The sequence below is a fragment of the Prionailurus bengalensis genome, chromosome A2 (assembly GCF_016509475.1).
Source record: "Prionailurus bengalensis isolate Pbe53 chromosome A2, Fcat_Pben_1.1_paternal_pri, whole genome shotgun sequence".
NCBI lineage: Eukaryota > Metazoa > Chordata > Mammalia > Carnivora > Felidae > Prionailurus > Prionailurus bengalensis.
Window position 1 is genome coordinate 137,491,212 of NC_057348.1, and position 15,437 is coordinate 137,506,648.

At 34.9% G+C, this 15,437-nt stretch overlaps 1 protein-coding gene across 1 annotated transcript in view; it reads left to right on the top strand.

The window, feature by feature from the left end:
- The first annotated feature begins 567 nt into the window (after window positions 1–567).
- KCND2 (potassium voltage-gated channel subfamily D member 2) overlaps window positions 568–15,437 on the top strand; it is a 491,862-nt gene continuing 476,992 nt past the window's right edge. Inside the window, exon 1 of the mRNA XM_043589334.1 lies at window positions 568–1,687. Coding sequence (XP_043445269.1) covers window positions 573–1,687 — 1,115 coding nt within the window. The 5' untranslated portion in view covers window positions 568–572. The remainder of the gene's footprint in view (window positions 1,688–15,437) is intronic.

Genomic DNA, 15,437 nt, shown 5'->3' on the forward strand with positions numbered 1-15,437 from the left:
AGAGATATGGGGCAGCGGCTGTGACCGCATCTCGGAAGCTACAACAACAGGTCGCCTTTCTGAGACTCCTTTGGCGGGAAGGGCCACTTGGAAAGGGGAGGTTTGGAAGAGCTGCAAGGGAAGGTGGTAGGGTTCTCGATTCATCAGAAGAACACCACTGAGTGACTGTCCCTCGTTTTCTCTGTCCTACACGACGCGTACTGGCCCTACATTATCCGGACTGTGTCAGGGGAGAAATCAGACACCTGTCTGAAGAAATTGCTGCGCCTAAAGTCACCTGTGTACTTATTCGTGCCAGGAGTGGCCTGGCCCAGCTGCTGGAAGAGATCTGGTGAGGTTCTGCTGGGTGTGATTGTAAGGACGTTGTACATATACACATATTTTTTCTTCTTACAAATCCCCGCGTTGGAGGGAAACTTACCTTTCCGAGAACTGTGACTTCACCAGGAGCCCCGCCTTGGAGTAGGAGTGATACCTCCGTATTGGGTTCGACGGCAGGAAGCGAGTGAGTGTGGCCACTGTGACCCGCTGTAGACGCCTGATCGCCCTTCGTGCCTCCGCTTCGAGGAACCATGGCGGCGGGTGTGGCCGCGTGGCTGCCCTTTGCTAGGGCAGCAGCCATTGGCTGGATGCCCGTGGCCTCGGGGCCCATGCCGGCTCCCCCAAGGCAGGAGAGAAAAAGGACCCAAGATGCCCTGATTGTGCTCAATGTGAGTGGCACTCGTTTCCAGACGTGGCAGGACACCCTGGAACGCTACCCGGACACTCTGCTGGGCAGTTCGGAGAGGGACTTTTTCTACCACCCGGAAACTCAGCAGTACTTTTTTGACCGTGACCCAGACATCTTCCGCCATATCTTGAATTTCTACCGCACCGGGAAGCTGCACTACCCTCGCCATGAGTGCATCTCTGCGTATGATGAGGAACTGGCCTTCTTTGGCCTCATCCCGGAGATTATCGGGGACTGCTGTTACGAGGAGTACAAGGATCGCAGGCGGGAGAACGCGGAGCGTCTGCAGGACGACGCCGATACCGACAACACGGGAGAGAGCACGCTGCCCACTATGACCGCCCGGCAGAGGGTGTGGCGGGCGTTTGAGAACCCCCACACCAGCACAATGGCCCTGGTGTTCTACTACGTGACAGGCTTCTTCATTGCCGTCTCAGTCATCGCTAACGTGGTAGAGACAGTGCCCTGCGGCTCTAGTCCCGGGCACATTAAAGAACTGCCTTGCGGGGAGCGGTATGCGGTGGCCTTCTTTTGCTTGGATACAGCCTGCGTCATGATCTTCACAGTTGAGTACTTGCTTCGCCTGGCCGCGGCACCCAGTCGTTACCGTTTTGTGCGTAGTGTCATGAGCATCATCGACGTGGTGGCCATCCTGCCTTACTACATTGGGCTGGTGATGACAGACAATGAGGATGTCAGTGGAGCCTTTGTCACGCTCCGGGTCTTCCGGGTCTTCCGGATCTTTAAGTTTTCCCGCCACTCTCAAGGCCTGCGCATCCTGGGGTACACGCTGAAGAGCTGTGCCTCAGAGTTGGGCTTCTTGCTCTTCTCGCTCACCATGGCTATCATCATTTTTGCTACAGTCATGTTCTACGCAGAGAAGGGGTCTTCGGCCAGCAAGTTCACCAGCATCCCTGCTGCCTTCTGGTATACCATCGTCACCATGACAACACTAGGGTAGGTGCCGTCAAGGGAAATGGGGTGGAGGTTGGATATCTGTGAGGTGATCGTGGACCCAATAAGGTTCTACAGTTCAGAGGAAATGCTTTTTTCTCTTCTAAGTGGGTTTAGGAAAGCATTATCCAAGTGGCTCTGAGTAACTCTTTATCCACGAAATGGGTATGATACAGAGATTGAAGTCATTTAGGGATTTGCTGGCCGGTGTTGAGTATGGATGCCTGAAGGTGATAAATACACAAAGAAATTTTAGAATTCCTGAATATAGGGAAGGATAATATATATATATATATATCAATACATAAAGATATGACAGTGAAAAACACAAAATTGGTGCCCAGTAAAGGTATGAATATGCATAATATATATTGAAGTGCCTAGAGAGAGTTCCAGTGTATTCAAATGAAAAGTTTTCATGTATATTTGAAGTATTATTTTCATATAAATAGATACTTTTGGCATGCATTTTCCTTCTAAGAACCATAATTCTTATTTTACAACATTGTAAAACACAGATTATACGTATCATTATCCAAGGATTTTGTAATATATATATACATATTCATATACATGCATTTTCATTTTGGATGATAGGTTATGCGGTTTTAGAATATCAGGGCTGAAACTGATCAACCCTACAAAATGAAGTAGAATGATATTTGCAACATATCTTACACTATAAGTTCATAGTTTTAGAAAAAAGTCAGTAACTATCACTCACACAGTTTTTAGAAACTACAGATCCCATCAGGCAATGGGCCTATGACCATTAAATATACTTAGAAGGTAGAACACTATCTGGTGAGATTGATGGTCATCAGGGGCTGATCGTATTATAGGATTTTGTGCATTGTAATTTCCTTCTAGAATTCTTCTGTGTGTTCTTTTATTTGGGGATAATGGTGTTTTGCAACCCAATGGGCATATTCCAAATTAATGTGGTTTTTTTTTTTTTTAAATAAATATGAAGCTAGAATTAAGGTTTCTTTAGATGGTACAAAAAAGGAAAAGTATGAAATGATTAATGTTAATCAAGCTGCAGAAAAGTAGCAGAATTTATATATTATAGGACCTAATAAAATAAAATGGTTAGAGTCTTTTACTTTTATGAGTTCTTAGGTAAGCCAAGTACTGATGTTAGTGCCCTTTCTTCAGCTTTTCTTTGCTGCTTTTCTTGCATAGTTAATCAGTTCAATAAGGCTTTGGTAATGGCTGTAGGAAAAAAGTTATTCCCAAGGCTGCTTTTTTAAGTTTTGTGTCTGGCTAATCTAATTGTCTTCTTTAAATGACCATGTGGTTAAAGTCAACTTAATTTTATTAGCCATATTGTGTTCAGCAGAAAGTCTCATGTTGTCATATGGCCAACTAATGGAATATCTTATATGTGAAGAATTTCTGGCGAAGTTAATTAAGAATTTATACTAAGCTAAAATACCATAGTATGATTTTGATTTGTCTCACATATTTTTTAAGACCTACTGGTGCACTAGAAAAATGAATCAGTGAAAATCCATATCCTACTGCTTCTATGTCCTTTTTATCGTGTTGGTAGTTTTGTGACAAATTTTGAAGGTGATAACAGAATACCTTAGCAGTGAAGGTGCTTATTTCTTATCAAAGAGAATTATATATATGTGTGTGGTTTGGGGGCTTATTGTCTTTTTATCATTTGAAATCTTTGTTAAGGACAATTGGATAGTGCAAATCACTATCAGGACGTCAAATCAGAAATGTATATGAATAAAAAGAGAATTCTGTTTTAAGAGGAAATTAAAGAAACATTAAAAGGTTACATATATATATATATATACACACACACACATATATATATACATATATATGCATATATATATAAAACTTGGTGTCTATGGTAGTGTTTTTCATGAAGTATCAGTGAATCATTTTAATACCATATACTGTCTATATGGTTGAATATCGGTATTATTATAATGAATATTGATGAGATGCTAATTTCATTTGGCTATAAGTTCTAGACATGAGAAGTTACTATTATTTTAAAATTTGTTTCCTGAAATGACTTTTTTTTGAAGTTTATTTTTATTAAATTCAGGGGAAAAAAGAGGAAGTTTTAACCATTAATGACATTTTCTTTATTATATAAATAAAATACTTATAAGCATATTTTTGAAATCATTTAGGAAATTGAATCATAATGCCCGAGTCAAATCTATGACATGGATTTATTAGTTCATATGTTCTGTATGTAAGTAGATTAGAAGAATTAATTATATATACTTTCTCAAAACTTGGAAGCAAAATGGAAGTTACTTTTAAGACTTAAGTTTCACTGAAGTTAAAAATTTTAATTTTCGAGAAATTAAGTTAATGATCCTGATGAAATATAGCAGTCATACTTTTAAGATGTAGAAATGTGGATGCAATCAAAATACAATCCATGTATTGAAAAATGTATATGAACATTTAAGAAAGTATATGCTTTATGATATAGAAAGCTTATTAGAAAGATGTCTTCAGTTTCTCATCAAAACATATTTATAATGTATTTTATTTTCCTGGAGAAATAGATTTTGTTTTAAATCCTGCCTGTTTGGTGTCTTTGGTTGCACTGTGATTCAACAGCTTTATTTAAGAACAGAAAATATTCAGCAAAAGCCATTGTCTGAATTTATTTTTTCACTCTAGTTTTATACTTACAGGCTGAAGTGTTAGGTATAAACTTTCTGGAAAATATGCAATCGTCTGAGTTAAGATCAAGCTGTGTCTGATAGATATGACCAAGAATTTCCCCGTACATTTTTCTGAACTCTTTTTACTTGGCTGTTATTTTTGATGGAGCTAATATTCATCAATTAATGATAATAGAAGTGAAAACAGAATCCTAAACAGTGGTTATAGAAAACCTAGCTCATATAAACATTATCTACATGAGAAGTAAAGGCAAAACCTTTGTAATTTAGGACTGACAGAATTATCTACTTCTCGGGTCCTTTGAAACAATTTCAGTCCGGTTTTGGGCTGAAGAAATGAGTGGGTCTGTCTTAGAACTGTTGTGTGTTCATCGAATCGTTCTTATGCTCCCTGAAATCTCAAATATATCACTATACCGTAACTTAACCATGCTTTTACATAACCAATTATTTGCTGCTAAAATTAATGCTTTGAAGTATAATTTTAAGCCTACCCATTTCCTATTAAAGTAAGAAACATTAAAAGCACAATTTAAAAAAATCAGTGAAAGAAAGAGTATCAGAAAGAATTTTTAGAAAAGTGTTTAGATTGAGTGGTCAAGTGTATCTGTTTTTTCACTTCATCTTTTCCTTCGGAGCATATTCATAGGCCTTCACTGGCCCTCAGTGCCCTTTTACTCCCCCCACCTCCCTCCTTTCCATAACGTAAACTCTAATTGCTGCCTTACACAGCCTTGGGAGAAAAAGAACCTGGAACTCCTCTTTTGTCCTAATGACCCTTGGCAGGTAGCATCCAGTAGTGGTGTTTCTTCCAGGTGGTAGTACTCAAATGGTACCAAGTTTAGGAAATTTTCAAATGTTTATCAGTGATCAAAAAAGATTTTGTAAAAACAATATTTAACAAGGTCCAGCATCAGTTTACCATTTATTGAACCTCCGGTTCATGACTTGTGAGTTAGAAGTGGTACCAGGTGGCACATTAAATAATCTGAGGAGCTTGTATGGTAGCAACACCTGCGTTTTTGGTCACGATCACTAACCACTTAGACCCTTGTTTTTAAACAGATTGTGGGGCACCTGGGTGGCTCAGTCAGTTAAGCGTGTGACTTGATTTTAGCTCAGGGTATGATCTCAGTGAGATCCAGCCCCGCATTGGGGGAGGCTGCTTGGGATTCTCTTTCTCCCTCTCTCCTTCTGCCCTCCCCCTGCGTGTGCACGCGTTCTCTCCCTCGCTCTCTCTCAAATAATAAATACATTTAATACAAAAAAAAACCATTGTATTACTCATAACATACAACTTAAGAACTTGAGAAATTTCTTATTTCTTAATTTCTGTGGTCCACCACTTCTTTAATTTTAAAACAAAGTTGCTTTTATCAAAGTTTTCACTTGGGAAAGAAAGCTACTACATGGCATTTCTGTAAAGTTTTGTTTAACATGCAACTTTATGATTTTAACTACATAAATTATATTCTGATTTCTGAACCAATCTAGGAAAACAAGAAGGGTGCTGTCATCAGAGACAAATATGGTAGAATTACCTCTGTGCTCCCAGAAAACTTAGTGTACTTGTCCATTTATAACTCTAAAAAAACTAGCACTATAATATTTCAATTTTAATAGGTTTACTAAATTGCTGTTTTGTGAAACAAAGAAGCAAAATAGTTTTTTTCACTGCAGTTTTCCTAACACTGTGCCAGTATCTGTGTATCCTCTTTTTGGAGTGGCATGATTGGAGAGGGATTATATATAGAAATATGCCACATATGTTATATTTTATGTGCATACAAATGTGTTATATATGTCAAATACAATATATCAATATATTAAAAGTATTACATTTTATATATCATATAATATAGAACATATACCTTACATAACACATATATGTTGTTAAGTATACATGATTAAAAAGAAGAAGGAGCTTTTAAATATCTTCCTGCTAGCCATCACTATCCTGACTACATAGCTTTGGGGAATGTTGGGAGTATATCTTGCAGAATCATTTAAATAAATAGAAACTTTTCATTTACGCAGTTATTACTAAAAATGGGTAGAATTATTTTCCCCTGCACTAGCTTCTGCCCAAAATATTGCTATCATGTTAATCAAATATCTTTACAATGTGGGAAGTACCAAATATTTCTCTTTCAAATGAAAGAGCCATACTATGGGTAACATCCATTTTTATTTTAGCATACCATGATATATATTCTTATTAAATTCTTTATAGAGTGTGTTAATTGTTGGGAGTTGAAAATGAACTTTTAAAGAAATGTAGACATGTAATATGTATTCTTCTTTTAGCATTAAGGTCACCAAACTTTAACTGTCTTTATTTTGTTTTAGTCATCATTTAAATATAGACAGTATTTGACATGACATACAGATGTATCTTTTAAACGTGTGTATTTACCTAGCATTTTTCCTTTTCTTTTTTACAAGTATTTACTTGGTTGCCAAACAGAGGTATGTCAGGAAGAGATAATATGTGTTCTATCAGCACAGCATACTAGAGTGGGATTGTGTTCTAATTTTCAGTGGGTCTGTTATGATACGGATACTTTTTATCCTTTCAGGATTTCCCTTTAGACTACAGATTAGCTTGGTCTTATTTTATTTGTAGAGTTACTTCATTTAATTCTGATGTCATGTCCCAATACTCATCTTTGAAAATGAGTTAATGAACTTCAAATGTCTTATTACCTAATTTCTAAACTTCTGGTGGAAAGAAACTTAGCTGTTACTCATTTACAGTCCATTATTTTCTACATGTAAGATTTTTGGGGGCTTACTGATAGTTACACAATTAGCAGCAGCATTTTTTTTTGTTTCATTTTTCACTCTTTTTTTTTTCTCTCAAGACCATAAAACATTATCTAGGAATATGTAATAATAGCTACCTGGAGATTACTGCTGAGACTACAGAGTAAGAAAAGGAATAAACTTTCTCTTTATTTCTCTCCTAGTTCTGCTTTCTGTGACTCACAGTACATTTCTCAGCATCGCTGTTAGTCCTGCATTTATTTACATAGTACTGGGTTTTAGCATGATGGTGCCCAGTTGACATAACAAAACCATGTGTTCCTGTTCAGTGAGCTCTTAGGCCATTTGGAAGCAAACTATATGGTGGTAAGTATTTTACCTGGCCTAATAAAGAAGAAAATAAATCAATAATTTTGCTTGAATTACCTAAAAAGAGTTGGCCTGAGAGTTGTTAAAACTATACAATTTAACTTCTATTTCATTGAAAGAGCAGGAATGGTAAAAAGAATATTCACTGAGAAGGAAGTATTATTTATCCTTCAGAGCTATAATAATGATTTTACTCCCCCCCCCCATTCTCCATATGTCTTATACTGTTTTCTGATTACATATATATGGGTGTGTGTGTGTGTGTGTGTGTGTGTGTGTGTATCACCATTGTTCTACCACTGGCTTCAGCAGCTAGTTTTGGCAATGTGGGATATAGTGTGTATTGAAAAGAAACCCAGTACTGCAATAGCATCTCTACATTTCTGTGCACATTGACACTGCTTCTTGCTTCAGTAGATTCCATTGGAATTTTTACCCTTTAGTTTTCTCCTTTGAGAACCAGTCTTTACAGTGATTTTCTCCATGAAGCCTTCTCGACCTCCCATGCCTATACCATCTATAGTTGGAATTACATTTGACATTAGTAATGTTATTTTATATATGTTACAGTTCTACTTCTTGCCTTCCTAACCAGATTGAAAGGCTTTTAGTATGGGCCCATACCTTTTGGGGACTTATTACCTATTAGTGCAGTGTCTAAATGTAGAAAAATCTACATTAAGGCTTTGCAAAATCATGGTGTGAGGTGATACCTGCACACCATGGAGAGCTCCTTCGTTTTGGAACAGTGCCATCTTGACATCAGCCATCATCTACTAATGTAATCTTTCGCTTTGTTCAATGTTAGGGAAAACTGGAATTTATTATTTGAACATTTTGTCTTTGTACTATAATCTGCCTTTGTTATTTTTCTTTTTGGACTTGGGAGGGCTATGAGACTCTTCCACTCTTTGTTCTGTAACTGATTTTCTTCAAAAATTAGAATTAATGGCTGTCGATGGTTATTTCCTTAATCAGTGTGCTTTCTGGTGAAGGCTGGTAAATTGAAAATCCTCTGGGAAGCATATGGAGATATCTTATAATGCAAATGAATCAGCACAGAAATGTACTTACTGCCTTCTCTTTCAACCTCAGTTCCCCCAGTAAACATGAGCTGGCCCTTTTTTTTCTTTATCTAAGCCCACTCATTAATGCATAAAATGGAAATGTTTAAAATTAGTGAAGTGTTATTTATAAATGACATACACAATACACAATAAATGTAGTCTATCAGAGAGAAGTTCCTATTTGAAGTGATTAAAAGGCAGATATGTAAAATGTACACATATATGTGGATCCACATTCTGGCATGGTGGGCTGCATTTTGCATTGGGAATTTTGACATGTCTGTTATGTAAAGAAGATCTGAATTATAAAAAGTGTGGGGAGAATAGGCAGTGAATTATCAGAAGTTGTTAATGAGAAAAAATAACATTGAAAGAGTAGGATGACTGTTGAAATAATGTCAAATAGAATGGGAAGGTTTTGTTCTAAAAAGTGAAAGGTCTTGTCTTTTTGCTCTCATGTGGGCATGATTCTGCCATCTTCCTCATTCCCTTTGCTTTTAAGAATAACAATAATAGTGCTTTTGGAAACCCAAAGTTTTACCAGTAGCATATACTCTCAGGAAATCAAAATATGACTCAGAGTTGGTTTCAATTTAATAGGCTTTTGTTGATCACTTACTACTTGTCACTGGCCACAGCAGTAAACATAACTGCCAATTTCCTAACCTTAAGAATTGTGTTTTCTAGTGACAAAGGCAGAAAGAAAACCACACCAAGTACTGGTGGGTGCTACAAATAAAATAAGCATGGGTTAAGAAATGTATTGTTCTGGATAAGAGACAAAGACCTTTGTAAAGGGAATATTTGAGACAAAGACCTTTGTAAAGGGAATGGCTAACTGGAAGGATGGAGTGAGTTCTGTGAATATCTGGATAAAGAGCTTTTGGTGAAGAGAGGAAATAAGTAAAAAGACCTCAAGGAGGGAGGAGACTTGTTGTATTCCACCTAAGGCCATGGTAATTAAAACAAAAGGAGGGAGGGGCTTGGTAGCAAAGGCTGTCTGAAAAGTAGTAGGGACAAGATAGCTTAGGACATTGTAGACCATAGTAAAGACTTCTGGTTTTATTTAAGACATAACGGGGACACATTAGAGAACTATGAGTATGGTAAAGGTAGGATACGATTTTTGTATTAAAATGTGCACAAGCTCCGAAACATTTAACATTTTTTTAAGTGGTCATTTTAACATTAATTTCTTCACATGCATAAATCCTCATCCTTAGTTAGATTCATTATACTTACCTTAAGTTAAAATTTATATCGTTACTCATGAGATTTTCCAGAAAAAATGAAGTATTTTATAAGAATGCATGATTAAAGTATTCCCAACAGACAAAAATAAAACTAGTTCAAATGAGAAAATGAATTCCACACTTGAGCTGAAAGGACAAAAGTGTTTCTCAATAGATGTGGAGCTATCTAGGAAGTGACTAGAGATTATTATTTATTTTGAATATAGATTTTCCGGCTTACAATTATCAGTTCTAATGTTAATTTTCAAGAATATCATATCTGCATTGGTACTACAAGAATATTTCCATTTCTTTTTTTCTCACTTTGCAGTAGGTACATGTGTCCATGTTCAGGGGTTTTGTTGTGAGTTTGAAAGAAAAAATAGTTTACACGTCTTAAAAATTGCCAGAGGATATGTATTTTTAAGCCCAAATCAAATTGGAACCATGCATGTAGCAGATGTGTATACGTAATGAAACTTATAGAGTTTCAGTCCTTTGGTAAGAGTCACCACGCTGGAGATAAAACATAATCATGGAGAGAACTTGGGTTTGGAAGAACAAGAATTGGATCGCCAACATAAAAATTAAAAAAAAAAAAAAGTGTGTTTCCTAGACAAGCAACTTATGGAAATAGTACCTGACTCTAAGGGCACTCAGCATGCCATCTCACCGTGGCATTCTGCTTCCATTAAAACATCTGTCCTACACATCATTCTGCATCCCGACCAGTACTTCTATCTGGAGACCTGACTTCGGATGGTTGTAAGCTGGGATTCATGAGGGTCATAACAAAGGAAAAAGTCCTGGTATTCCCTGTTCTTTGCATGTGAAGTTGATAATGACAATTACATTGTCAAACTACTAGACTTTTTTTTTTTTTTTTTGAACGGGGAGCTAGTTTGTTTTCATCTCATTGTGGAAGTTGGAACTCTATAACCCTACACCATTCTAACACATTTTGGAAAAGGAAAATCCTTATGCATATTGTTTTAGATCACACTGTGGAACTTTTGTTCCCAATTCTTCCCAAATGTGGTGTTTGGGAATGAAAAGCAAACACATGTATTTGTATTCTTCTTAACTTAGATCAACTTAGTAATGCACATTGGACACTACTGGATCAGAAAAGAATGTATCTTATGGATTTCACTAATATTTGATTTTTTGTTTTAGTCTAAAGGTATTAAAATCATGGAATATTGATTTTCAAGGATCTTTAGAAATCATCTTGTGGAAACTTATCAATTTATGCTTGGAAAATGCTAGGAAACAAAATCACAGAGCTAGTTAGTGGAAAAACAAAAGCTTGATTTCTGGGGGATCTTTTGAAGTCTAATGCTCTTTAGAGCACAATTCACTGGAATTCTTTTTTCTCCATATTTCTTTCTTTATTGTATAACCTATTTTCATCATTAAACAAAATAAAGTAGTAAAACTAGTGCACATATACATATATATAACTAGGTCGTAGTCCTCCTTTTATATATATATATATATATATATATATATGTATATATACATATATATGTATATATATATGTATATATATACATATATATGTATATATATATAATCTCCCCATTAGACAATAAATTATATACATAAAACTTATTGTCTAATGGAGACTTTGAGCTAGTAATGCAGATTAATAAATTCATACAATCTTATCCTGTCATTTTTCCCTAGGTCATCTGCTACTTATTAAACCTTGTTCAAACTAAAGAGAATTACTTATTAAATTGAAGTTTCAACTCTGAATTTTATTTTATTATTTGTTTATTTAAAATGTTTATTTGTTTGTTTTGAAAGAGAGAGAGGACACACAAGTAAGGGAGGGGCAGAGAGAGAAAGTGAAAGAGAATCCCAAGCAGGCTCCGTGCTGTCAGTGCAGGGCTTGATGTGGGGTTCGAACTAACAAGCCATGGATTCATGATCCGAACCCAGATCAAGAGTCAGACACAACCAACTGAGCCACCTAGGCGCCCCCCAACTCTCAGTTTTAGACAATTATCTAAAATTATGATTTGTTAATTTTATTATCAGTGGTGTTGAAAGCAGGGTGTGAAATCAGTGTCAAATCATTTGTGTGAAAAGTTGGAATTCAAATTTTGGAATATCAGATGTGTTCCTAATTTGATCCCAAAAGATCATGTTATGTTTTCTTCATTAAATGAAAAGACATGTTAAGGTTCAAATGAAAGAATATCTTAAAATATTTTTCATTTAAACACCATAATAAAGAATATATTTTGAGGAGATTGTCTCAAGCTTGCTTCAATAATACATTTCCAATTTGAAAAACATATAAAAGGTCATTTTTATATACATTTATATGTCATTTTTATATCCATGGAATTACTATAGGGAAAGCAGTTCCTTCTTTAATTCCTTTGAATTTTTGAACAAGTTAATATTCTGAAAAAATTAGGTAATAAGCAGATACCTCCAGTACTTTAGGAGAAATCTTCAAGATGAAGCCTAATTGATAAATCATAAGAGAATACCTTACATTTCAATAGAGTGTATTTAAAAGAGCTAAGCCTTTGATACTGTGAGCTTAAAGAGGTAAACCAAGTTGCTTTTGTTTAATTCCACATACATAGAATTTAATTAATTATTATCCTTTTTCATAATACACTTCTATCATTCATTCATTCATAGTCCTCTATCATTTTATTTAATAAATTTTGGTAATGTAATATGGACAAGTGAACTTATCCCCAAACTAAAGCTATATCATTGGTATTAACTTACAGTGGTTGCTAACCATTAGCACCTCTTTTTCCGTTGTGTCCCGCTGTCTTTCTCTGCTGGAGATAACCATCATCCTGTATCCTATATTTATCATTCTTAAAATGATACTTTTAATTGGGAGATTTTGTTAACCTTATGAAAGTATATCATGGCGTACACAGCCTTTTGGGCTCTTTCTTATAATACATCATCAAGGTTTCTATGCATTGTAATTTATTTTTTGGCTGCTACATAATATCTCATTCCATTATGTGATTATTCTACAGTTTATTCAGCCAGTCTCTTGATGATGACTTTCAAGTTGGTTCTAGATTTTTTTGAAGAGTGCTTATATGCAAATTGTTGGCATGTGCAAATGTTTCTCTTACATATATAACCTGGAATGAAATTGGTGGGTCATAGGTGTGAATGTTCAACTTCGGAGATATAGCCAGTTTTCCCAAAGTTGACATCAGTTGACACTTCCATGAGCTACAAATAAATACAGAGAATTTCGAAAAAGATGATTTTTATGAGGCAGTGGGATGCAATGGGAAGAGGAAGTGCATATGGTTAGATAGAAGTTACTGTGAAGAAATTAAGAATGGTTTTTATATTGGCACTATTTTTACCTTGATCTCTTTGAAATGAGAATGTAATATAATTGTAGTGATCCTAACTTGCACTGTATTTAACTCCATGGTTTGTAGTTGGATTTTTCTTTTTCTTTCAACCCAAAAAGATTTACTTTGGTCAACACTGCATTTATATTTTCACAATGTGAAAAAATTTGGTTAACTTCAACTTTGTGTTTGAACTCAAGGCCAATATTATGAAAACATCAAACCTGAAAATATCTTGCAAAGCTTGGCTTACTCATTCATCTGAAATTAAGAATGAGGATTGAAATTGATATTCAGTTGGTTTTCTGACACTTTATAGTATCTTATAAAATGTTACATATAACTTTCTACAAGTGTGTACAATCAAGAAACTATTCATATCTCTCCATTGATATTGTCTAATTTATCACAATATTACTGCAGTTAGAAAAAATTGTGCTAATTTCAAGGCATCTCATAGACATTTAGAAGGAGATACATTACTGTGAAACAGGATGTATGAATAAATGTCAAGAGGAAATTACCTCCATTTCAGGAAATTCTTAATTATGGAAATTAAAATGAATATTATTTCCAGTTCTTCATGGATGACCTTGCATTTTTTTGTTTGCAATAGAAGGCAAGTGTTTTGAAAATGCATAGATAACTTACAGTGTATATATGTTGACCCATTTCTTTTTAAAAAATGTAGTATTTGTGCTTTTGGCTTTAAAAATTACATGAAGTTGATATACAATGTCAGAAGATAATAGTAAATATTCTCATAAAAAAGAAAAAAATGTGATTTACAAAATGGCTATAAACTCTTCTCTATGGAAAAAGACACTTTCTTTATTCAGGATTGGCATGGTTTTAGAGCACTAAAAACTAAAGTGCCTATTGATTTCACAGAGAACTTCATTATTTTCATGTGAAGGGCCCAAATACCTTCATAATCACCTAAATGAAAAGTAAGATTATTTTATTTCAAAATTAAAGAGAGTTGTTTTTTAGTCAGGTAGCAAATTTTAGCAATGTGTTCTGAAATATACTATTTGAAGCCAAACATTGAATAAACTAAAAAGTCACTTTACATAATTCACATTATTTTACTTCTGTCTCTTCATTATTTTCCACAATTAGACAGCATCCAGTTACTGGATCTATATTTGTTATTTTAAATATTACTAAAATATGTGTTAATGTATAATATATACTCGGATATACTTTTTAAAGGCACAAACACATACATGATTACAAAATGTATGAATATGTAAATAAATATTACATACATGTACATAAGTTGATACACACATACTCTTTCTTTTTATTTTTCTGGGAGGACACAAAATGAACTATTGGTGATAATACTTTTATGAAGTGGGGGAACAACAATTTTATACTTCATTTTGTAACTTTTTGTATTTTTTTTCTTTCCAATAGCCTACAGAACTTCTGTTGAAAAAAGACTCTTTGGTGACATTTGAGGCCTTTCCCTTCATATATTTTCTATATAAAAATCTTACCAGATGTTACTTAAAATTAGATCTTTTCTCCTACAATAACCCTTTTGATGATTCATGCAAGAAGGTCTTAAATATAGATGGTAATATATTAGAAATGGCCTGGATTTAAATACCAGCTCCATGATATTGGTTAAATTACTTAAATTCTGTTTACTTGAGATTCCCTATTTTTAAAAATAGATTAACAATACCTATCTCATAGGACGTCAATGGAAATTAAATGTAAATATGCAAACTTGTTAGAACAGTACCTTCTACATAGGTGCTATATGAAGGATTCCTATTACATTGTTATTATTAAATATATGATAATATTAAATGTAGTACTTTTTCTTTCTTTTTGCATAAGACAAAGTAGTAAGGGAGTAGGAAGAAACTTTGGGAGGTGATGGATATGTCTGTGGCCTTGATGGTGGTGATAGTTTCATGGGTGTATAGTTATCCCCAAACTCCTCAAATTGTAGTCATTAAGTATGTACAGCTTGGAAGGAAGGAAGGAAAGAAGGAAGGAAGAGAGGGAGGAAACTAAGAATAGAAGGGAAAAAAGTTCCTAGTGGATCACTCAATGGACAATTAGGCAGGAGAAGATTTTTGACAATGAAGAGATACTGATTGAACATACACCTTAAGTGAAAAGGTATTTCCTATTTAGAAACTGGAATTCTGAGTCATCCTATAAAACTTTTTGTTGCTGTTGAAAATTCAATAGTTAATGAGTTTGGGTTACCAAATGATAAAAATTTTACATCTCTGGCAAACTTGTTTTAAAATTATATGCTTAAT